Here is a 24,044-nt window from a genome sequence, read left to right as displayed (position 1 = left end):
CTGAGAGCTTAGTATGGCAATGACATGAATAGTTTAGAGCATTCTTTATTGACACCCTACTTTCTCTTGCTTTGTGTTTTTTCTCTCGTTCTTCTTTTTTTTTTTTTACTCACCTGCCGCTTTATCTTTAGCCTGAAATTCCACCTTTGTCCAATAAATGTTGCAGAGAGAGTAGGGAAGTAATTCGTTGCTTTAATGAGCAATAATTCATAGCTCACTCTGCACCCTGTCAGACAGGGAGATGGGCCTTGTCGCTATTCTGCCTCAGGCAGCAAAGCCAGCCTCATTAAAAGTGCATTAAGTCCGCTCACAGACACACACACACACACACACACACACACACACACACACACACACACACACACACACACACACACACACACACACACACACACACACACACACATGAATATGGTGCAGCCAGTGCTTCTAAACTCTTCTTCATTGAAGACTTGAATCTTTACTAAATGTATGTGAGAATGTGTTTGATTACAAAAGTTTAATTATACACAATATTCTTACTTCATATTTGAGCATGTTTTAGTCCAGTTATTACTACACAATGTTCTTAGGATAGGAGGACATTTAGCACTACACAATATTGGTGTGTATTTTTGTGAGATTAGTGCTGCACATTGTGTTTTAGTTCAATTATTACTACACCATATTTGTAATTTCTACAGGAGTGTGTTTTAGTCCAATTACTACTACACCATATTCTTACTGGGAGTATGTCTGATTAATACTACACATGTCTATTATTATACAAAATATTACACAAGAAATACTAGTATAATCTACTTGTACTTCTCATGGAAGAGAGTGTTAATCTGTTTCTGATTCAGATTGTTTTTATAATAAAGTGTTTAATTAAGGGGTTTTTACCTGTTTATGATGCAGTTCTCTATACACATGGTAAAAATAATCTTATTTTATGGTATAGATCCCATGAATATCTTACCATTTTGACAAGATCCAGGTGGGCTCAGTAGAATTTTTTTTAGCATTCTTTAGATTTTGATATTTTGGTGTTTATGTGATTATGCATATAACCCTAAACTTCTGATAAAATTATTACAGTGGATTTAATCTATACTTTATTCTTTTCTACTTTATTCTAAGTTTCTTTCTGCAAAGTGGAGTAGAGCTGCTACTGGATGTTTCCACAGTCTGTCTGAAGCAACACACACACACACACACACACACACACACACACACACACACACACACACACACACACACACACACACACACACACAAACACACACACAATTGCTCTCACTCTCTCTGATGCAGTGGTGCATGCAGTGGGTAGGCTGATGATGTGAGAGAAAAAGACAGGCCAAAGCAGTAAAGCTCTTGAGTCATGCAAAATGCAACATACATGCTGCTCTGTGAAAGTCTTCTAAAGCCAAACATGGCCCACTCATCTCATTCAATCTCTCTTACTCTTTTCATCTTTCTTGCCATTCTCTCACTCTTTTATTCTCTTTGCAATTTGCTCTTTCACACTCAATGACATATAATAAGCTCTAATTAAGCCAATTGAGGAGTTGAAATAATTTTAATGTCAAACAATTTTAAGAAATTAATTGTTCAACCCATTTCACCCATGTTTCCTGTTCATGTGGCTGCACTTCTCTCTCAATTTAAACTCAATTTTAAAAAGTCACCTAGTTTACTAATCAATATCCTCATTGAAGCAAATGCATGTGATTAGAATATTCATCACAGTAGAGCTAGCTGTAAACAAAGGTTACCGAATGCCTATGACATATTTGTGGACTGAATTTGTTTTATGTAGACCAGTGGTTTCTCACTGTGGGGTCCAAAGACCAAAGTTAATCTGTGTAGCATAGCCAAGGTGTACATATGTTTGTTCTTTTTTTCTGGGGTGAGAATCCCAAACAATATTACCATTACCATTAAAATACATATACTTGTAGCAGAAGTGGTAGCTCAGTGGTTCAGATGTTGGACTTCTAATCACAAGATGAGTTCAAATATCAGCACCACCAAGCTGCCCTTAACTGCTTAGTTAAATAAGTATAAATAAGATCATTGTAAATCTGGATAAGTCATATGTCAAAATGCATGTCATATCAAAAATCTCTGTGGCAGATTATACGCAGTTTCACATTTTCTCTTTGTTCTAAATTACTGTCCATGATGAAATCGCAGACGTGGTAACATGCATGGTCAGAATAGCACCAGTTAGCAGTATTATTCTTAAAACCTTTAGAAATCACCTTGTACAGATGTCAGTTTAAGTTTTTTTGAGGCAGAAAATGTCCCATGATGTTTTTGATTAGAATAATTGTCCATCAACAACAAAAAAATACTAAAGATCAAATTAGGCAGCTCAATTGAAATGTTTACATGTGCCTACATGCTGACATCTATCTCTTTCTTTCTCTCCCCCACTTTCTCACTTACACCACCATGGTGCTCTTACACTCTCCTACTTGATAGTTCTCAGAAGTATTTGGTGGAGTGTGTTTGTAACACCATGGTGCTCTTACACTCTCCTACTTGATAGTTCTCAGAAGTATCTGGTGGAGTGTGTTTGTGCTTCTGAAGGTGTTTAAGGATATGCCCAGAGTGTGTGGTAATGGATCGCATTATTAATTCAGGAAGAGAGAGAGAGAGAGAGAGAGAGAGAGAGAGAGAGAGAGAGAGAGAGAGAGAAAGAGAGATTGGGGTGTTGTGGCTCTATAGTTAGGACTGCACATTGGAAACACACCGGGATATCCATGATCTCTATTGTATATTTTGGTCAACTGAATGCACTGAATAATACATGGCTTAAAGCATTCTGTTTCTTCAATAACTCCCCCCTATTTCTGTTGTTTTTCTTGGTAAAAGTCTGTACTTGCTAGAATCATTGCCTAGAAGTCCCTGAATGTCATCACATGATTACAGGTGCTTTGCACTCAGCCACTCATGTGTATACATTAAGCAAAATAGGAAAGAGGTATCTCAATAGTTAAGATATTGAATGCTCATGCCCTTGAACAAAGTCCTTGAACCTCTCCTGCTTAGGTGTATAAATAAAATATTTGTAAGTTGTGCCAGGTAAGAGCATCTACCAAATGCCATAAAGTTAAATATATGTAAGTATATGTATATTTCAATATAGGTTCCCTGGTGGTCTAGTGGTTAGGATTAATTTGTGCTGACTCCATTGAATCATGATGCAAATTACCCTAGAAAAGTTTTAACGTTGCATGCAATGATTACATACTTGGCAAGCTGCATTTACATTATTTACATTAATTTATACATAAGCATTCCCAAGCTAATTGATTTTACTGATTAGCAAGGATCATAAGCAGGACATTGTAGCCAGTGCAGGCTTAATAACCAACCAGTGTAGCTTAAACTGGACACAGTGATGATATGGCTTTGCTGCTTTTGCATTCTTGGACTCAAATGCAGTTCCACATTTTGCTTGGCCTGATAGAGCTTGTGTTGGGCTTCTTTGGGCTTCTTTGGGCTCCTGAGCCACCACAAAACAGGAACAACTCAGCCTGTTGGCATCACTGGAATGAGGTTTATACTGCCCTGCTTCATGGCTTTATGAGTACCATTTGAGGAGATTTTGGGCACTCGAAGTAGCTAATAATTATAGCTTACATAACTGCTTTTCTAGTCAGATAATGGGAACAGTTAACTAACTACGGAAAAGGCATTACAGAATGAGATGGAAAAACTGTTACTCATTAAAATTAAATTGTGAATAACTAGGCACTGTGTGATTAAACAAATGTATTAATTGATTAAAACATAGCAGACAGAATATGAAAAAATTATAGGTCAGTAGGTGTCAGCATAAAATAAAGCCAAACCTGACATTTATTAGTTGAATATTATGTTTGTTTATGCTTAATATCAAAGCAGATTTGTTTGTTTGAAACAGCTGAATAAATGCATGGGATAGAAATAAGAGAAATTTATGAATGCATAATGGACTTGCATTTTCTTAAGCAAACCTCTTCCATCCGTTGCTTCTATACAAGGTTTATATATTGCTTATTTTTCATAGAACTGTAGTTTCATGTGTTTCTGTCCAAATTTTGTATGAGACATTCAGTTCTGAGTCTACAGCACTTTGATGACATCACGGCTGGATTGGAGTGTCTCATATGCCATGGGGGGAGCAGATTAGTCTTAACTCTCCACTCAGAACAGTGGAGAGTTAACAGAGAACACCATTTAACAGACCACTTCTCCGCACACCTCATCAATATTTCAGCTGCTCAATCTATATTCATCACAGAACATGCTCTGTCTGACCGGCTGTGCCCTTGTGCTTTTATTTATTCATCTTATTTATTTATTTCCTCCCATCATCACGGCATACCGACAAGCTGCAATTATTCCCCACCATTAGAGGAACCTTAAAGCAGTGCTGAATGAAAGATGCCTTTGGGCCACAACAGGATGCTGTGATACAAAGTGACAAGCAGAAGTGGAATGGCCATTGGAGTGAAGTGAGATGCTCTAAATCTGTCACTATACTTACTGATAGACACGTTTAAAAAGCTGGTACTAGGTTAGATGAGGATAATTATTAGATTTTGTTGTTTGCTGTGATTTTCACAAGTCTGCATCTTTAGGGATATTCCATTTATTGTATCTGATTATTAACAAATTAAAGCCAACAAATGCATTTTCTTATCTTACTGTCAACAAAGTTTTAGTCTGATGGTATCTTAAGTGTGTAACCTAGTAAGCCAGTTTTGATGTATTCATTAATAGATACTCGAAGCACTTTTGTATTATGCTATGGATAAGAGTGTCTGCTAAATGTCATAAACGTAAACGTGAATTCTGGTTGAAAAGTAGTCCAAGTGCAACCAACCAGCACATATTATAATGCTTGAGACAAAACTATATTAATAAAGTTTATATCAGGCCCACATCATTCTTCAGAGGTTGGTTAAACTGTTATGCTCTGGTGGACATTGAGGCAATGTCTGTTGTGAAAAGCGCTATAGAAATAAACTTGACTTGACTTGACTTGACATTTGTATGTGTTTATTGGCAGCCACAGTACCTGACAAAGTGCTGTGTATGGACCACACCCATTGGTTTGCAAAAATTTTAGGGTCACAAAGCTGAAACGTACATTTGTGAGTATATTTAATGTAGGCCCCAACTTTACATTGTGCCCAGGTGTAGTATTATTATTTGTACATTTTAACTTGTACAGTCGAACTGAATTGTTCTGCTTGTAAGTGCATCAAATTGACCATTAATTAAGATTAACCTACAAAAGAGAAAGTGTTAAATTATTATTGTGCTTAAAATCTTAATTGTGGCTGTCGTGTTAACAAAACACCACACCTGATTTGACATGCTAAATTGGTTACATTTGGTCTCCAATCAAAAATCAAGTGTGCCTCGTGTTTGGCTGTAATGAAAGCCTTCAGACATACTGATCCTCTATGGTTAAAATCCTTAGTGGAAAGCTCAATGTAAAATACTTTTAGAAAAGTTCAGAGAATCTTTGAGCACTTTTTATTAGGACTTTTTAAGGAACTGTGGTGACCGTGGGCTTGAGGATTTCATGATTAATCCTAAATTTGCAGTAAATGGTGAAATTCTGAGGATTGCTGAATGCTAGCTGAATTCCGCTAATTTTAGGGTACCATGATTGTGTTTGTAAATCTGTGCTTGTTGTGTCTAATACCTTTCTGCTTCTCATCACAGCTCTGGATTTTAGGTCACCTTCACCACATACACACCTTTGCTTTCAATATTACTTCTACATCAGCACGCACTACAGTCATTCGTTCGTCATTCGTTTTCTCCCGCTTATCCGTATTTCGGGTCGCGGGGGCAGCAGTCTAAGCAGGCCCCCGCCTTCGACTGCTGCCCAATCCTCACAGCACCGTCCCTTACAGTCCCTCCTGCAGGTGGTGAGCCCACGGGAAGGCGGCCCCACGTCACTTCGACGTTACGGACCATGATGTTTCCCTCGCAAGGGACCCCCGGAGCATAGAGGGTTAAGGGCCTTGCTCAAGGGCCCAAGAGTGGCAGCTTGGCGATACTGGGGCTTGCACTACAGTCAATGAAATGAAATAAAAAATATGTTAAACAATAAAATAAATCTTAGTATTGCTTAAGTGATAACTGATTTGATATTCTTTCTCCCTAAGTAGCAGCGATACCACATCTTAACAATAATTCATCTAAACACACACATGTGCAGTTAAATCGTTTTATTCACAGCTTTTGATTCCTCTGAACACAATCTTTTAGGATGAACAAGATTTGACTTGTCACATTGCCAAATAAGTCCATGCCAAATGTAAATTGTGGTCCTCCATAAAATTAGCATAACATACGGTGTTGTCAATTTATATATCTGGTTTGTGCATTTGGTTCAGGTATGTAGCACCTGAATTAAAAGTTCTGTTTCATTTATTTATTATGCTAATATGCTTTAAAGCACTAGTCACACCAAGAAAAATTATATCTGATAATTAACTTGAGTCCAGATATGAGGAAACAATAACAGTAATTTTGAGCTTTGATTGTATTATATGCAAATTTTAACCCAGCATCAGCCGAATTAACTAATATAAACCAATGGAAAGAGAAGCAAAAGCTTGTTTACTTGTTTACCTATTTATTTATTTGCTTAATAAATATATGTAATGTCATATATGTAATGATACCCTCTGAGACTAGTGGTTTTTCTGCTACCAGGATCAAGGTTTGCATGCATGGGTAGATCTTTGTATAAACCTTGTATAACGGACGCTTCTATTGTTTATTGTCATCTTATGATATTGTATTCTTCTTCTGAATTTCTGAATAAGTACCAACACTGGAAACTGATAAAAGCAAATAATAGTGAGAATATTGTGTGCTTGTAAATGTACAGTACCACATTACATGAAATTCTACATTCATGTCTGAACAAAAGGGGAAGTTTGCGAGACCATCTACGACCTACTTACAATACTGTCCTGGCACGTTTGCTCTGGTGGTTTGACACCAATTCACACCTTTAGGCCTTGGTAACACGTCTCATAATGCCATGTGTGTAAATCACCCAAGTGTTTCTATGTTTCACACTATTCATCAGAACTGGAGAACGCTCACAGATAAAGGGTGAAGTGTAGCACAAAGACTTACTACTTTTAGAGATTTTACCTGGAAAAAAAATTGACAAAGAGTGCATTTAATTTCACTTACAGACTGTGTTAAATGCCTCTTTAATCATATATAAGTATTATCAAATAGTATATATATATATCACTCTATAGGCTTGTTTATTGTTTGCCATATTATGGGGCCTCAGGACTTTGGTTAAATTCATGCCACGCGCACACACACACACACACACACACACACACACACACACACACACACACACACACACACACACACACACATTCACTCTGGGTTAATGTAAGCGATAATGTGCTACTAAAAGCAGATTATTGATCAATTAAAAGAGGGTGAAAGGGAGCTGGAGGAAAGAGTAGAAGGATAAGAGATAAGAGGGCATGGATTGAAAGGTCAGAGGATATATAGTATTAGAGAGAAAGTAATAAAAGAAAAAAAGATAAGACTAATATCAATGCAAAGATCTCCACAGAATGTACAAAAAATTACATATCAGAGGTGTTTATCTACCTATACTTTGTATGCATTGTTTTAGGAATATATTTAATTCAGTTGTATTTATATACTGCGTTTAACAATGGCCATTGCCTGAAAGCAGCTTTACAGAGGAAAAGAGGTTATACATTTAGAATGTAAAAGTTTAGTGCCTACAAGTTTGTTCCTAATAATTTTACATTTATCCCTGATGAGCAAGCCAGTGGAAAGGAATAATGTCCGTGAGATGTCATAAGGAAGTAACTTTGAGTGGAAGCTCAGTGGTTAAGGGTTACTGATAAGAAGGTTGGGGTTTAAGTCCAAGTATAGCCAAGTTGCAACTTCTGGGGGTTCTCGAGCAAGACCCTTAACCCTCTGTGCTCCAGAGATGCTGTAATATGCCTGACCACAGCTTCCTACAGCACTGGGATATACAAAGAAATAATTTCACTGTATGTGTAACAAGTATAATAACAATTCTTTCTTTCTTTCTTTCTTTCTTTCTTTCTTTCTTTCTTTCTTTCTTTCTTTCTTTCTTTCTTTCTTTCTTTCTTTCTTTCTTTCTTTCTTTCTTTCTTTCTTTCTTTCTTCTTTCTTACCATCAAATAATGTCACTAACCACCCAAAAGTAATGATATAGTCCTTTAAATGTGAATTGTTTTATTCCTCTTATACAACAGTTATTTGCAACAAAATGTACATGAAATTTTTTTTTTTGCTTTACTAGTAAACAAAAAATAGTCACTATGTCATGTGCCTTAATTTTTTTGCATTCTTGCAAAATCATCATGAATAAAAAGGACAGCTTGGGATGCAAAAGTTTCCTGTCCTGAAGATTTTCACTGTTGAGATGTTAACACTGTAGACTCCTCCCTCAAAAGTTAAATAAACATTTCCATAGTATAAATCATGTTTGTTTGTTTTTTTTTGACAAAATAGCAACCAATTTACTTAATCACTGCCAATACAAGTCAATGTAAGCAAATTGTTCACCTTCAACACCTTCTGAACAATTACAACTGAGAATTCAACAGCAATGAGGTATAATATCAGGTAGTCACTCAATGATCTTGCTTTGTCAATAGACATCTATTAAGTATGAACTACTAGGTGTCTTTTTTTCTCATCCAGATATGTTTCAGCTCTCTTTGTCTTACCCTTTTAACATCCTCCTCCTACACACACACACACACACACACACACACACACACACACACACACACACACACACACACACACACACACACACACACACACACACACACACACACACACACACACACACACACACACACCCTGCATACAGATACCCCTGGTCACTCTAATTCATTCCCCATTAGTCTCAGGTTTCAGCACCTCCATGTCTGAATCATTGATTTAGTCTTTTCTGTCACACAGTTTTAAATGGCCAGTGGACATCAGCAGTGTGATAGGTCAGAGAACAAACTGTGTGTGTGTGTGTGTGTGTGTGTGTGTGTGTGTGTGTGTGTGTGTGTGTGTGTGTGTGTGTGTGTGAGTGTGTGAGTGTGTGAGTGTGTATGTGAGAGCTCAATGGAGCCTAAAAGTTTCATATTTTACTATTATAGGCTTGCTGAATCAGGCTGAACTGAAAGCTGATGTGTTGGCATGGCGAGATAGACACAATCTCATCAATTCTTCATGTCCATCAACCACTTTTCATGAAAGTACTGCATATCTGCTGTTTCTGTGAAATACACACACATTCTCTCTTTCATACACACAGCTCCTCTCTCACGCTTTCATTCCAGTCCCATGCCCAGAAGCTCCTTGTTGTCCCTTAACCCCTGTTCAATTTCCTTAAGCACCATGCCTTGCCCCGACCACAGAAGTCGACTAAATTAGTAGATCAATAAGTTATTTGAGACTCTTTAGGGGGTATTGAGGAGCCATGTTCTCTTCTCCAGTTGCTCATCCTAACGAATAGGATGTTGTTGCCATTGTAATGTGCTGTGTCATTGAGTTCTTGTTACAAATGTCCCTCTGGACTACTGGGCACTTCAGGGATGTGTGTGATCTCACATACACTCACACACCCATACATATTATGATAAGTATCTGATTTTATTTGATTTTATTTTTTATTTGGTTTACTTTAGGCCAATTTGCTTAGATTTTGGTGGAGCTGCTTTTCAGACAATTTGCAACAATTCAACAACATTCAATAACAAAATATTTTGATATTTTCCAAAACTTTCATTTAAAATGAGCCCTTAATGATCAATTGTATGATTATTTTATATTTGCTACCATGCAAACAATATGATAATGTAAAAAAAAGAGAAAATCACATCTGCAAAATGGAAGCACATGCTTTACATGTGAAAAGAAATAAATTGCATGAGAATCATGTGGAACTAAAAACATGTATGACATGTAAACCATCTGGTGTTTATGAACATGTGTGAAATAGTGTAGTAGTGGGTGAGAGAGAAATAAACAACTTTTTAAAAGTTCTAAGTTTTGCAGTTAAGAAAACTTCAAAGGTTTCGCAGTTGTTGAATAGAGGATCCTGTCTAGTACAGATCATGTCTAATAAGCTACAGTTAAAAGAGCACAACTATAACAAATATTGACACAAGACATCAGATCAGTCATAGTTACACATTAGCATGAACACTTACTCGAATAACATGTACAAAGGAATTCAGATTTTTAAACTGAACCTCATTGCTCCACAGTGAAAACCAATTAAGAGTTCATTTTAACATTTAATATAAATGCTCACAAATAAGAAATTAAGTTTTTCTTTCTGTTTCATGAGAGCCATATTCCCTCTCTCCTGAAACACTGACATCTGGGGCTCTTTGCGATTGCCATTAATGATCTTACCCTGAGGCCAAAGTGGTATCCTCCCTACTTTAGACCCCAAATGTCCTCTGTTTACACACATATGCATGCAGCGCACGTTTTCTCACTCCTCAGGCGTTTCTGACAATAGAAGTCAATTTTCTGTCAGGAAACAAAGCAGCTCCAGCAATCATCCTTCAGTTGCTCAAACCCAACTTTCTACACACATTTATTTTATAGATAAGAGTTGCAAAGTTTATTTGAGTACAAGTAAATATTTGATGAGGAGTAAAACACAAAACACACTAAAATGTAGTGTCCTTACTTAATAATAACTCCAATTTTGATTTAATACTTATTTGACTTACAGTTTAACTGAGATTTAATGTAAAATTCAACTGTCATAAAAATGGCCAGCTCACCTGTTACCTGTTACAACCAGCACATGCTGAAAATAAGAATCTTAATATTTGTTTTTATGAGTTTGTTGTATGAGGTTTTTGGTAGACACATGGTTTGAGTGAAAACAATCTAGCATTAAACAAAAATAATACAGCTTCGCATACACTTTTGCATTTTAATGTAACGCTGACTTTTATATAAATTCAATGTTCAAGCATATTATTAACCCAGGCTAAAAACATGTTCCTCATAAGTGCAAATGAAATAAAACATCGTCATCAAATACTGCACAAACCCATTCATTCCAGTCTAGGATATAGGATGGTATGAAGAACAATGACTCTGCACTTTCTTGCTAGTTAGAATGACTGTTCCTGTTTTTCATTGTCAGTTCTGAATCTTCAGCGTTTTCTGGCTGTGCCTGTCAGGTTGCCAATAACAACAACCTCTGAGAAAGATCAAGAGGTCAAACTAATGGATGGCCCCCAGCTCTATGGGCCTCTATTTAATCATGCAGAACAATACTCTCCTCTCTCTCTCTCTCTCTCTCTCTCTCTCTCTCTCTCTCTCTCTCTCTCTCTCTCTCTCTCTCTCTCTCACACTCTCAGTAGCCCACTTTTGAACAGATGTACTTGTACACAGCCACCCCCAGCCGAGTCTACTTGACCCAAAACTGTGATTAACGATGTCAAGCTCAACTGAAGGAGAATCTCTGTCCATACTCTTGCTGACACAGACACAGACACAGACACACACACACACACACACACACACACACACACACACACACACACACACACACACACACACACACACGCGCGCGCGTATGTGTGTAGATGTGTGCAGCATGCAGAGTTTGAGCTCAGTGAGCAGGATTCAATGATGAGCTGTGACAAGGTGTGGAGAACAAGTTGTTTGGTTTAAGATTCTAGCAGAGATGTAATCTAGTTGAACTCTATGATGACTATAAATCTGACAAAAATGATGATGGTATAAATATGGGAAAAAAATATTTGAAATGGTATTGCAAAAGAGATAATAAAACAATAGATGCAACTCTTTATGTAATATTATGATGCTGTTCTAAAATTATGGATTATTTGTCAATTTTTTATTTTTTTAGTAGTTAAACAAACGTCACAAAATATTATGTCAATTAATGTTAGATCCTTGTTGCCCTAACCTGAAGGTTTTTAATGTGTTAATTGACAAAATACAATAGATGTAAACACTTTAATTCCCAGAGTGATGTAAAATCGGTTGAACATGCAGAAATGCGTAATTTGCATTTGTGTTAATTTTTCTAAACACAAATAGAAATAATAAGCTTTTAATTATAAGGTATATTTAGATTAAGGTTCAACATTATACAATAAAAAATCCATACACATTTTTCAAATATGGGAGCTTTGGGAAATAGCTGGAAAGTTTAAAAGTGAATCTTAATTCAGAAAAATCTGAATGCAGGGATAAATTGAATTATTCTGCAATATCATATACATTTATTTTAAGATTCTATCCACTTCTGTTTCTAGCTAATCTGTTAATCTCTTTAGACATTTTAATCTTATTAAAACCACATTATGACTATATATATATATATATATATATATATATATATATATATATATATATATATATATATATATATATATATATATATATATATATATATATATATATATATTTAAGTATAATTTGTTTACATTACTTTTCTGGGCTATATAATAAATGATATTACATTGAAGTAGACTCCAAACACTAAATTTAAGTGTGAAATGTTTAACTGTGCTAAAGCATAACACATGTTTCCATGCAGCCACTAAACCATTTCTTACACATCTGTTACCTGACCTTCAATCCCCAGTTACACTGGAACCTTCAGTTTATTAAACACTTTGCATGTAGCTAGATAATGTCATTAATATTTAAACATGTTAGCCACAAAATTAGCCTTTCCTCTGTGTGCCTAACACAAGCAATCTTAACACAGTCAGTACAGTAGACCGGCACTATACATATTTTACCCCATGAAGCATATGTAGCACATGTACAGCTTATACTACTTTCTCCTCCAGATCAACAGGCAAGCGGTCAGCTTTTTATATATAGATGTTTAAGTAAAACATGGATATTGAGTGGCTGAGGCTGCTTCTGTTGCATTCATACTGAATGATGATTTGATGCCAGATTGAATATTATAAGCTTGTCTGTACATTTGAAGCATTTTTATTCAGATATTATAGCAAACTGCAAATGTAACACCACAATGGTAAAAAGTATCCACAAGCAATGTAGTTTAAAAGATTTTTAGACCAAAACGCCAGATAAAATGTTGCAATCTTGAGGTCATGGATTGTGTTATTTCTTATATAATTGGCTGCAGTTTTCTGCAATCATGGTTTGGCCTATGAGTCTCATTACTCAGTGGTTTAGAGATTCCATGCTGGAGCTATCGTAACAGCTATGGTCACTAATATATTTAATTTCTAGCTTAATGGTTTAAGGATTTCTGTATTATTTCCCGACCAATGTTGAAAACACCCCATCTTCTCTGAAGCCTCGCCTGAATTATGACTGGATAATTCTCACTAATTGGTTGGCCCCAACCCTCTCTGGATCAGCTGTCAATCATACAGACGGCATGTCTGCCTCAGATGCTCGTGGGTAATACGGGCTGCCGTCGCCAGGCATTCGCGAGCCAAGCCCTTGGAAACTTGAGAGTCTCTAGTGGCTGGCGGGAGGCCACTTTAGGAGATGCTATCTCCAGCACCCAAACACCCTGGCACATTCATTTGCACGCCCTCACACACTTTTGCATGTGCTTATTCACATAGACATTTTTGAGTTTTGGGAATATTACCCATTCTGCCAAGTTTTTTTTGTATAATAGAAAAGTGTTCAAGTTGTGATCTTGTAGTATTTTCAAGTAATTTTTTTTCTTCTGCTTTTCATAATAAATAAGTCTACATTGCAGACACAGTTTCGAAGTTTTTTTATCGGTGTGTTGGGTGTGTCTGAAAGCCCCCCAGTTAAAAAAGGAACGTTCATAACCTATAATTGAAAGCATGCCCATAAAATGTCCGTCAATTTTTTCAGTATTGGATGGTGCTGAGTGAGTGGGAGGCTGGTACGAATCTGGAGACATTGGTTGAGCAGCAGAGCGTGACGTATGAAACCTGAAACTGTCATTAATTCTTTGACTAACAGTGCAATCAATCAATGGGGCGGTATGAGGACATCGGTACAGCTCCTTTAGTCATCGATACCCACAGACTAGTACATATGGCATGTTTACGTTGTGGCCTCTTTGATCAGTCTCTGTTTCTAATGGCTTTTGCCGGACTTTTCCGTTTTCTCAGACACAGTGTGGGTGTGAGTTGGTGTGGTGCACAGGGCCGCAAGAGGCCGCAGGGTCATTTGAACCTTGTGGTTTCAGAGCAAAGTGCAGGGCGACAGAAGGTGTTCTCTCTGTTTTCAAACGTCGCTCTCTCGCAGAGACAGGAAGTCTGCTGCCCCCCCCTCGCACACGCGTAGACACACACTACACCGCACCATTAACAGATCGCATGCATTAATGGGATGTACTGCAGAGATAGATGGAAGCCTGTGAGAAATGCAATATGGAGGATCAGCGATCAGTCCTAGACCGCAGCACCAAAATCAAAATCTCTGTCTCACATTGTCTAAACTGTCCGAAACTCAATCTGAGAGGCGGGACGACATCACAACTGTAGTCTGTTTTTTTGTACAGGATGAGTAATGTTTCCATGATCCATGCCCATAAATATGAAGTCTATTCAATCCATGATTCTCAAGCTCCAGGACCTTCACATGCTCATAAAGAATAGCCAGACATCTGCAATTTGTTACCATCCAATATGTTTTTTATTATTTTTTATTTAGTAAGAATAATTACTAACCCGTTTGAATTTTCAGGTTAATTTAATATATTTATTTCAAAACTTTACTTCTATTTCTAAAATAACGAGTAGCCTATAAAACTTAAACCTAATGGCCGTGTTGCCAGATAAATTCAAACATGTTTTGGGACAAAATGCTCTATAGCCCCAATAAATAACCCCCAAAAAATCATTAAACATATTTAGCAATATGTTTTATTATTTTATTATTTACAGTTACAAAAAAATAAAAAATGTAATGAGATAATTATTGACATGAAGGTCATTCCTAATGTAGTTCATTTCAATTAGCCAATTTATTGTTTTATCTTTTATCCAAAACTAATAAAAATGACATAAATGCCAAGTGTTTTTTCTCTTTGCCATACAGAGGATTAAAGATATAAGTACCACGTTGATATATACAGTTGCACAATTATGTACAGTGAGAGATATCCTGAGATCCTGAGGGTATATCTCAGGAGAAATGAGAAAGGTGCTGATTTATGAATTTCTTTTCGTCATTAATTCACAACCTTTAAAACACAAACTCCTGGTGTCTGTAAGGAAGGAGGTGTAGATATTATAGCAACCACAGCATTTTCAATTTCATTAAAATGTTCAGTTTTAAAATATAAATTTATTACGAATGTGCAAAAACAATAAAAGTGTGTACTATTAACTTATACAACTTTGAAATAGAAAACTCCTTATTTTCCTCCCAAACTACTGGTATTAAAATAATTATATATTATAATTATTTATAAGGAATTAAACAAAAAAGTTAAGGGCAACTTAATTATATTTTTGTTTACACTTGCTCTGTTTGAAAAATATAAACATATTGATGGTCAAATATTTGATAGTCATTTTGCCTCTTCACATTAACTCTTAATTAATTTATGAATTAATTGCTGGATTGTAGTAAAAATGTTAACTTGCCTGAAGAATATATGTGTGTGATAATACTATACACAGTCAAATCATAGTAAGTGTTTTGAAAGTATTCACGCAAAGCTTCTAAAGATATTTCAGACAAACGTCCAGTATCAGGAGACCAATTCAAATGATTTAATAGCACCATTAGCCATGATAAACCACAAAATGAAGCAATCTTTCATTTTTCTTAACCGAAGAGTGTTGGGCTTCTGTGTGTTATCCTGATTGTATTGATGACAAATTATTGCCGTCTTAAACCTCAAATGATTACACCAGGAGTAGTTTTGTGATTGTGTATATACATGTGTAATACTTGCATAGTGTCTTTATAATTTAGTTTTTTTTTCAAATAAAGTTTATTTGAAATTGAATTTATTTTCATTACATTTAAATGACATTTGTAGTATTAATAAACATTTAAAAAAAATTTTTTTTACAAAAATAATTACTTTTACATTTTTTATAAACATTTCTTTGAATAAAATGACTTCCGTCTGATGTGTTCTCAAAACTTTGCTTCTTAGCTGACAGAACATAGTGTAATACACACACTTGGTAATGAATCTCACATTAGTGTCAAGCTGTCAACTTCAGTAAAGTACTGAGAAAACGTTCTCACATCTAATACAGTACTTGGTTTGTTCAAGTGGCTTCACTTCTCCCTTGCTTAAAGTTAAGGAATGTAGCACTAAAGGCCACACCATTAGTTCATTTTCCCAATGCCTTCTGTGTGTTTACTGGTCACTGCTCTAGGATTACATTTAGATCACAGGACTGTAAATATTAGGACATAAATAACTTGAGCCACAGAAGAGGCCTTCCGTTTGTCAGTTGAGAGCATCTGCTGAACGTAAATGTGAACCTTGGATGCATTCGATGTTTAACAAAATGATTTCCTTATGTCTAAATTATGATTTGATGTATTTTTCAATGGCGGCTTCTATACATTATGATGACTGTTACAGTCTCTGATTTTACTGCAGAACAGCTTTTCCTTAATATTAGCTCATGCCACTTCTTTCATGCAACTTATGCAAAAAACAAAGATTTACAAGCAATCGTATCAATTTTATTCAACAATATCCTACTGTATTAACAAAAGTACAGAGGTGTGGATCTCCAAAATGAGATACTTCTACGACAGTCGTGTCTACTTATTTAAAACACATACAATGGCATTTATTTAAAAGTTTACAGATTCTATATCGAAAAATTTCCTGATCGATCGTACTTTTTGCTTTCTTTACTCTTGCGGAGAAAAAAAGTGCCTACAATTTACTACATACAACATTTGGCTTAAAACAGGATAAACCCTCTTGTGTAAATGATTCCGTGTGTGAGAACAGTTTATCTTTTTGTTTATGTGTTTTTAACCAATAACTGCTATAGAAAAGCTGGTCATTTCTATATTTGAATTACTGTAATGTTTGCACAAACAATATTTTAGATTCACTTTTAATTCAGATGGTATTGATGCACAGTCATTAAAGTTACACATCTATTTCATTGCCTTTTGCTGCATGTTGCTTCTGAGCGATTGACACTTTTGTATGTTTAACCCTGCCAAAATTCACACTGACTTATTATTGCTACCGGTGCTGTTAAAAACACTTCTAGTGTCTTTCATTTCTTGCATGTGTTGTGTTGCCTTACACGTTATAACAATGATGGTTGAGCTGTAGTGAACCCTATACAACCACAATGATTCTGTATTCCTTATTGTTTGATAATATAATCGTTCATTTGTTAATTTAGTTAAAACGTTTTATTTGACTTACAGGACTGCTCTTTGAAATGATTTAATCTACATGGGAAAAGATTTCAGCGTTTTTTTTCTTTTCTTTTCAATTTCATCCCATTTAATCGTGAACAAAAATGTAAAAACATGCACATTTCAGGTGTTTTTTTTTCCACAAGCGCGCTTTACTGTAAAAGCCCACTCGTGTGTTTAATCGATATTATCCCGGTTGAAATAGGATTAGGTAGATTCCACATCAATCCAAACACCATCGCCTGCCAGAGACGGCTTTCAAATACAACCTTTATGTAACAAATCCCCCTAGATCTGAATTAACACACAATGAACAGTGAACAGTCTTTTCTGGTCATATTTAACTCTATAGTGTTTACGTAAAATAATGATATACACAAGTACACACTTGAGCGAGTTAAGTCAGCACTGTAAGTGCTGTAAGTTCATTCAGACATCACTGGGGATTTGCTGTGTGCTACTAAATATAACCTATAAATAGAATTGCTTGAGAAGTAAGTGTAAAACAGGAAATGTAATAAAAAAACAAAAGGCGTGAAGAGCCCTAAATGTAAGCTACTTGGCCATGTTACACCAAAAGAAAATTAAGATGATAAAAATAAACATGCAGTAAAACAATAACAAAGATGAATAGCATTTACATTCATTTTAAATGGGTTGAATTAAGCTTGTTTGGGATGTAGGCCTATGTAGGAGGTTATAAAAAAAAACAAGAGTAGCCGTTGATTCTTTGGTGAAGATGTAATAGTATTAATAATGATAATAATAATAATAATAATAATAATAATAATAATAATAATAATAATAATAATGTGTAAACGTTTGTATTATTGTTCTGTGGATGTGATTGGCACTGTTGCTGATATGGATGCTGCTAGTTATGACGTCATAAGAGCATAAAATGTATTAGGTGACTATATCAAAATACTTATCAATAAATAACATCAGCGTTTCAGCTTTGCATAGAAAGAAACAGGTCCCTGAAAGCCGATATTATAATCTCTCAACTTTCACTGCAGAAAATAAACATAACCAAACGACAACAGCAAATACAGGTCAAGATACAAATTAATACTTGTAGGTTTAGGCTGAAAAAAACCAAACAAACAAAAAATATGGGTGTTTCAATAATTTTTGCTTTATAGCATATTAAAAAAATAGATGATAGTAACCTTTTGACAAAGTCAGACATCTCCTTCGAAAAGCCCGAAGTATTTGTTGGTGTTTGAGAAACACAAGTAAGGCGCGCTGCTTCCGGGATACACGAGCGGCAGCGGAGTCGGCAATAAACACCGTCCGAATAAAGCGCTCTCTTTGTAGAAAAGCGGAAGCGCCGCGCTCTTGGCGGCGTCGCCGAACTCGGCGGTCGCTCCGTCCATTTCGCTCGACAGCAGCTGCCGTTTTAATTTATTCCGCCGGTTCTGGAACCAGATTTTCACCTGAGTCTCGGTGAGCTGCAGCGAGCTGGCCAGGCAGGCTCTCTCCGCGCTGCTCAAGTAGCGCTTGGCGTCGAACGTGGACTCCAGCTGGAAGATCTGGCGCTTGGAGAAGATGGTGCGCGTTTTCTTTTTCGCCGCCGCGCGCGAGCCCCGGTCGCTGCTGCCGCTGTTCTCGCGCGCGTCCGCACCTCCACCACCGGCCAACACGCTCGGGAAAGATTCGTCCTCGCGCCCGGGGGTCAGGTCTGCGCGCGCGTCTTCTGGAAATAGATTGGAAAGCAGATCGGGAAATGAAAAAGTGACGCAAAAAACAAACAAACAAACGAATAAATTGTTAAGTGTTTTGTTCGGTTTTTACCTTTAAGCGAGTCCTCGCTCTGGAGGGAAAGAGCGTCTGCGCGCGCTGGGGCGCGCGTCGCCTTCGGGTGACATCCGTCGAAGACGCGCGCGCTCGGCTTCAGGTTGAGAATGCTGTCGATGGTGAACTTAAAGGAAGCGGCCCGACGCGGCGGCTCTTCCTTGCTCATGGTTTTATTAATAATAATTTTTTTTTTTTTTTTTTGCGTGTCCACGGTGTCTCCGCGCGGCTTCAAACCCAGACCCCCGTCCCCGCCGCGAGCATCATCGCTCCGCAAAACGACTAGCGGACTCGCAGATGCGCGCCGCCGTTACTCCCCGGACCGGAAGTGCGTGGTTTCTCCTTCTTACGTCTATTGGTCGCGGGAATACCTCAGCTCAGTGGCCTATAATCGCGAAGGGCGGGGAAGCGCGGGCGCGCACGCTGCACACACGCAAGCCCACGTTCACGCGAGCGACCCTCAGAGCAGCAAAATCCACAAAATGAAATGCACACATGAGATTTACACCGGAAATGAATAAGTCAAAACAACATATATATTTATACAATTCTGCCCCTTGACCCCTATTCAGAATGAGAAATTAACAATTTTTCTGCATTTTTGTTTCCTATAGTGATGATGTGCATTTTTTTAAATAATTATTATAGAAGTGATGGGTTAAAAATACAATTGTTTTATATAACAACTGTAAATAAATATTCATTTACTGGCTTTAAAGTATTTTAAGCCATTAATTAACATGTATATTTATAATCCTAGATTGCATTTATATAAAGGCAAATTATTTAGTAATTTTATATGATTGAGCGACCTGTAATATGTAACCTCTAACACATTCTAAAACAGCAATTTCTGTTTCAAAACATATTTACAAATAAATAAATGAATAAATAAAATAATAAATAATTGTTTAGTTTAATAGTTTGTTTCATTAGTATATATTTTTTTCATGCATATATAATTTTTTATGCATAAACGTGGATCATTTCAATTTATTTATAAAAGACGTCTCTAAACGTGATATTTAATTTTTTTATATTTGTTTTTTAATTATTCATTTCAACAATCAGTGAAATTAAGCTGTTGTTGATTTCTCTATTTCATGGAAAAACAGACCAACAGCGTTTTTTAAAAAAAACTTTCTATTCATATAAACACACACACACACACACACACACACACACACACACACACACACACACACACACACACACATATATATATATATATATTTATTTATTTATTTATTTATTTATTTATTTATTAAAAACACTACAGTACAGATACTGAGAAAGGCGTTTTTTATTTACACATACAACAACCGTGCTGCTCTAATATTAATAATAATAATAATAATAATAATAATAATAATAATAATAATAATAATAATAATAATAAATAATAAATAATAATAATATGATTTCCAATATAAAAAAAAAAAAAAACCAGCAACAAAGAGTGGGTTTGTGACGAATTTATTATCAATTTAAATGCATTGTGTGGAAAAAAGTGACAAAAAAACATAGAAATAAGTGTATTTTAATAAAAATATTGTTTAATTTTTCTTTTTCTTCTTCTTCTTTTTTTTCTCCAATTTTTTCTTTTTTACAAAACAAATAAATACATGTAGGCCAATAGGAGGGCCTGTATCCCCATGCATAAACTATTATAGACATTAGAAATAACACTAAAAATAAAACATCTGATATATACACAGTAAAATGATCATTGTACAATAAACTGTGCAATCTTTGTAAAAAAACAAACAAACAAACAAAAAAAAAGACTCATTGAATATTTTATCCTTGCAAAAAGGAAACCCTGATGTAGGTTCTTGTTTAACTATTCATAGTTCCTCAGAAGGACAACTGAAAGGTGTAGGCAGTTTATGTGGCCATGGTGGGCATGTGTAACTCAGGGATTATTATAATGAGGTCGGGGAGATTTATTGTTTAATCATAAATATCCGAATGATCTTTGGATGGTTGTAGTTTCATGTGGCCCTCTGTGTGTTTTATTGCACGTCAGTTATAAGAAGCAAAAGGATTTGTATTCGTTTAGTCTGTGGAATCACACCAGTCCTGTGAGCTGTGACCTCAGCAGACTGATGGAGTGAGTGAAATTAGCGATTGGGTAGCTCACTGAACTTGTAAAACCCACGATAGGAGGCGACACTTGCGGCAAGTTGAGACCCAGCGTGGCGCTCTCGTGATACAGGATGGGGACGCGCACGACGCGCTGGGACGAGTGCGGAACGTTGGTGGCCTCCAGCTCAGCAGCCAGCTGTCTCTTCCACTTATTGCGCCTGTTCTGGAACCAGATCTTCACCTGCGTCTCGGTGAGGTGCAGGGACGCGGCCAGGCCCGCGCGCTCCGAGCTGCTCAGGTAGCGCTTCACGTCAAACGTGGACTCCAGCTGGAACACCTGGCTCCTGCTGAACACGGTCCGCGTTTTCTTCTTCCTTACTGAACCGGACTCGGTGGGCTCAGTGTGCGAGGTGTCTGAGAGGTGTTGCGCGTCCCCGCTGCCGATTTCACCCGCGTTACGAGTCTCAGCAGCTTTTATTTCAGCCGCTCCCGGAGAGTCAGTGTCGCTGAAAACTGAGTCCATCTGCTCGTAGGAACTGCGGGTTTCCTCTTTCAAACCTGAACAATAACAATTGTGCGTTAGGCATGAAACACGAGCACCAGTTCTCCATTTGGTTCTTGGATCTTGTTGATCAGAACGTCAGAAATTACATCGCATAAAAATACAACTGAATTTAATTGAACTTTTTTTTTTTTCCTATTTAACATTAAAAAAGACAGAGTACTTTTAGTGCATCTGCAACATCCGAAAATATGAAGTTTACAGTATAACAAATCAACATTTTTTTTAACCAAAAGAAAATCACATGGATTAATTGACGGATTATTTACACTCAAACTAATCCGCAATCCTTAAAAAAGGGTGTCTTTAATGCCCACCCCAAAAAAAAAATCCAAACTTTTATTTTTTCAAATAGTACTAGTTTATAGCTGCACACTCTTATCTGACGTGCGGATTTTACGCAATGAGCAACGTGAACGCGCCTGGAGCGCAAAAGCTTAAGGCCACAATTTCTCCTTCAGTTTCTTTTTGCTCTCTGCCTTTACCTTGTTCAGATGATATGCACATTATTATTTATTATGGACGTCTCGTTTTCTCTATTTAACACTAAATTACAGTGAACTTTACGGTGTACTCTGTAAATCCGAAATGATGACGAATGAACATTTATTTATTTATTTATTTTACAAAGAATCACGTGGATTCATTGACAGTTACATTTACTGCATTTGGCAGACGCTCTTATCCAACACGACTAACAGTTATCTCAGTTGTACAGAAGAGAAAATGGGGGTTAAGGGTCTTGACCTTCTGATCAGTCCCACAACTTATCCACTAAACTACAACTTCTCGATACACAGGATACTAATCCCCAGGATTATGTTCTATCATCCATATACATTTTTACTGACCTCCTCTCCTATCACACACACACACACACACACACACACACACACACACACACACACACACACACACACACACTCTCTCTCTCTCTCTCTCTCTCTCTCTCTCTCTCTCTCTCTCTCTAGTTTTATATATATATATATATATATATATATATATATATATAAATAAACACACACACACACACACACACACACACACACACACACACACACACACACACACACACACACACACACACACACACACACACACTCCTCATTCAACATCTGAACAGATTAACAATATATTAATTTTTAACTGTATGTGTTTTTTATTTATTATAATTGAATCACTGCCACTGATAACTCATTCAGCCCTTCCAGTAGACTCAATGCTTGGTTTACTTACTATCAGATCTCAGATCCTCAAAATTTAAAGGGTCCCTTCTGTACCAGGACGAGGGAGACCCTTTTGGAGCCATTTCCACCTTGGATTTCTCCTGACACACTTCATGGTGGCACACTGTCGTGTGTATGGTCTCTCCGTCGTGTTCGTGGTCGCCTCGTGTGTTTTTGGCAGCACAGGCAGGGGGTTCAATGCGAGCCGAGCCCAGCAGGTTCTCGATGAAAAACGAAGATCCTCGCGATGGCGTCAGCGCGCGACTGTCTGCGATTTTATCAGGCATCTTCTTTAATTTGCTTTGTGTAAAATCCAATGAAGTGCATGCGTGATAGAGGCAGAGAGACTCCCACAAATACATACGCAAGTTTCCTCACGATCAACCCGTTGCACCATTCCTTAGTGAAATTAAACCCTGGAGGAGAGCTCCAACAAACCGAGAAGGTCCAGGTTTTTTAATTTTTTTATTATTATTATTATATATATTTTTGACGATCACACCGGTAAACGCATTAAATGTAAAAAAAAAAAGGCTGTTACTGTCGGTAAAATCCCTCCTCGGTGGGTGATCGAGCCTGGGGGTTGAAGGATCCCCACCAGTGAGCGCTTTATCTGGGTCAATCAGAGAGCAAAGCAAAACTACTCCCATAGACAGGAACCGAGGCTGCGCGCACGTGTGGAAGCGGATTCTGGAGGCCTATTGGTTGGCCGGTTGTGACGTCACATAACTCCGAAGTTGCGCTGCGGTAACGTGGACGTAAATTGTGAAAAATATATTACACATTTGTTTGTTTTATTAGGAAAATTCCATATTCATAAGAAAAAGTGGGCTCAATGTAGACCAAACTTTTCCCATTTTATTAATGACTTCGAATTGTATGTGAATCTCTTGAAAGAAACAAGAAACAAAAAAGCACTGAAAACCTTGAAA

At 36.8% G+C, this 24,044-nt stretch overlaps 2 protein-coding genes across 2 annotated transcripts; both read right to left on the bottom strand.

Annotated features, from left to right (window-relative positions):
* Positions 1 to 17,571: 17,571 nt before the first annotated feature.
* On the bottom strand, positions 17,572 to 19,837 carry hmx4 (H6 family homeobox 4). Its single transcript, XM_083539022.1, has 2 exons — positions 19,237 to 19,837; positions 17,572 to 19,138 (listed from the first exon to the last, which is right to left on the bottom strand). Exons 1-2 carry the CDS (start codon positions 19,403 to 19,405, stop codon positions 18,624 to 18,626), a joined length of 684 nt encoding a protein of 227 aa, XP_083395148.1. The 5' UTR covers positions 19,406 to 19,837; the 3' UTR covers positions 17,572 to 18,623.
* A 1,054-nt stretch (positions 19,838 to 20,891) lies between these two features.
* On the bottom strand, positions 20,892 to 23,724 carry hmx1 (H6 family homeobox 1). The gene is made up of 2 exons (XM_083538846.1): positions 23,123 to 23,724; positions 20,892 to 21,882 (listed from the first exon to the last, which is right to left on the bottom strand). Exons 1-2 carry the CDS (start codon positions 23,472 to 23,474, stop codon positions 21,308 to 21,310), a joined length of 927 nt encoding a protein of 308 aa, XP_083394972.1. The 5' UTR covers positions 23,475 to 23,724; the 3' UTR covers positions 20,892 to 21,307.
* Between the last annotated feature and the right edge of the window lie 320 nt (positions 23,725 to 24,044).

This window comes from Silurus aristotelis, assembly GCF_946808225.1.
Source record: "Silurus aristotelis genome assembly, chromosome: 4".
Classification (NCBI taxonomy): Eukaryota; Metazoa; Chordata; class Actinopteri; order Siluriformes; family Siluridae; genus Silurus; species Silurus aristotelis.
The sequence above is the reverse complement of the archived record's forward strand: the minus strand, read 5'-3'. Positions and strand labels throughout refer to the sequence as shown.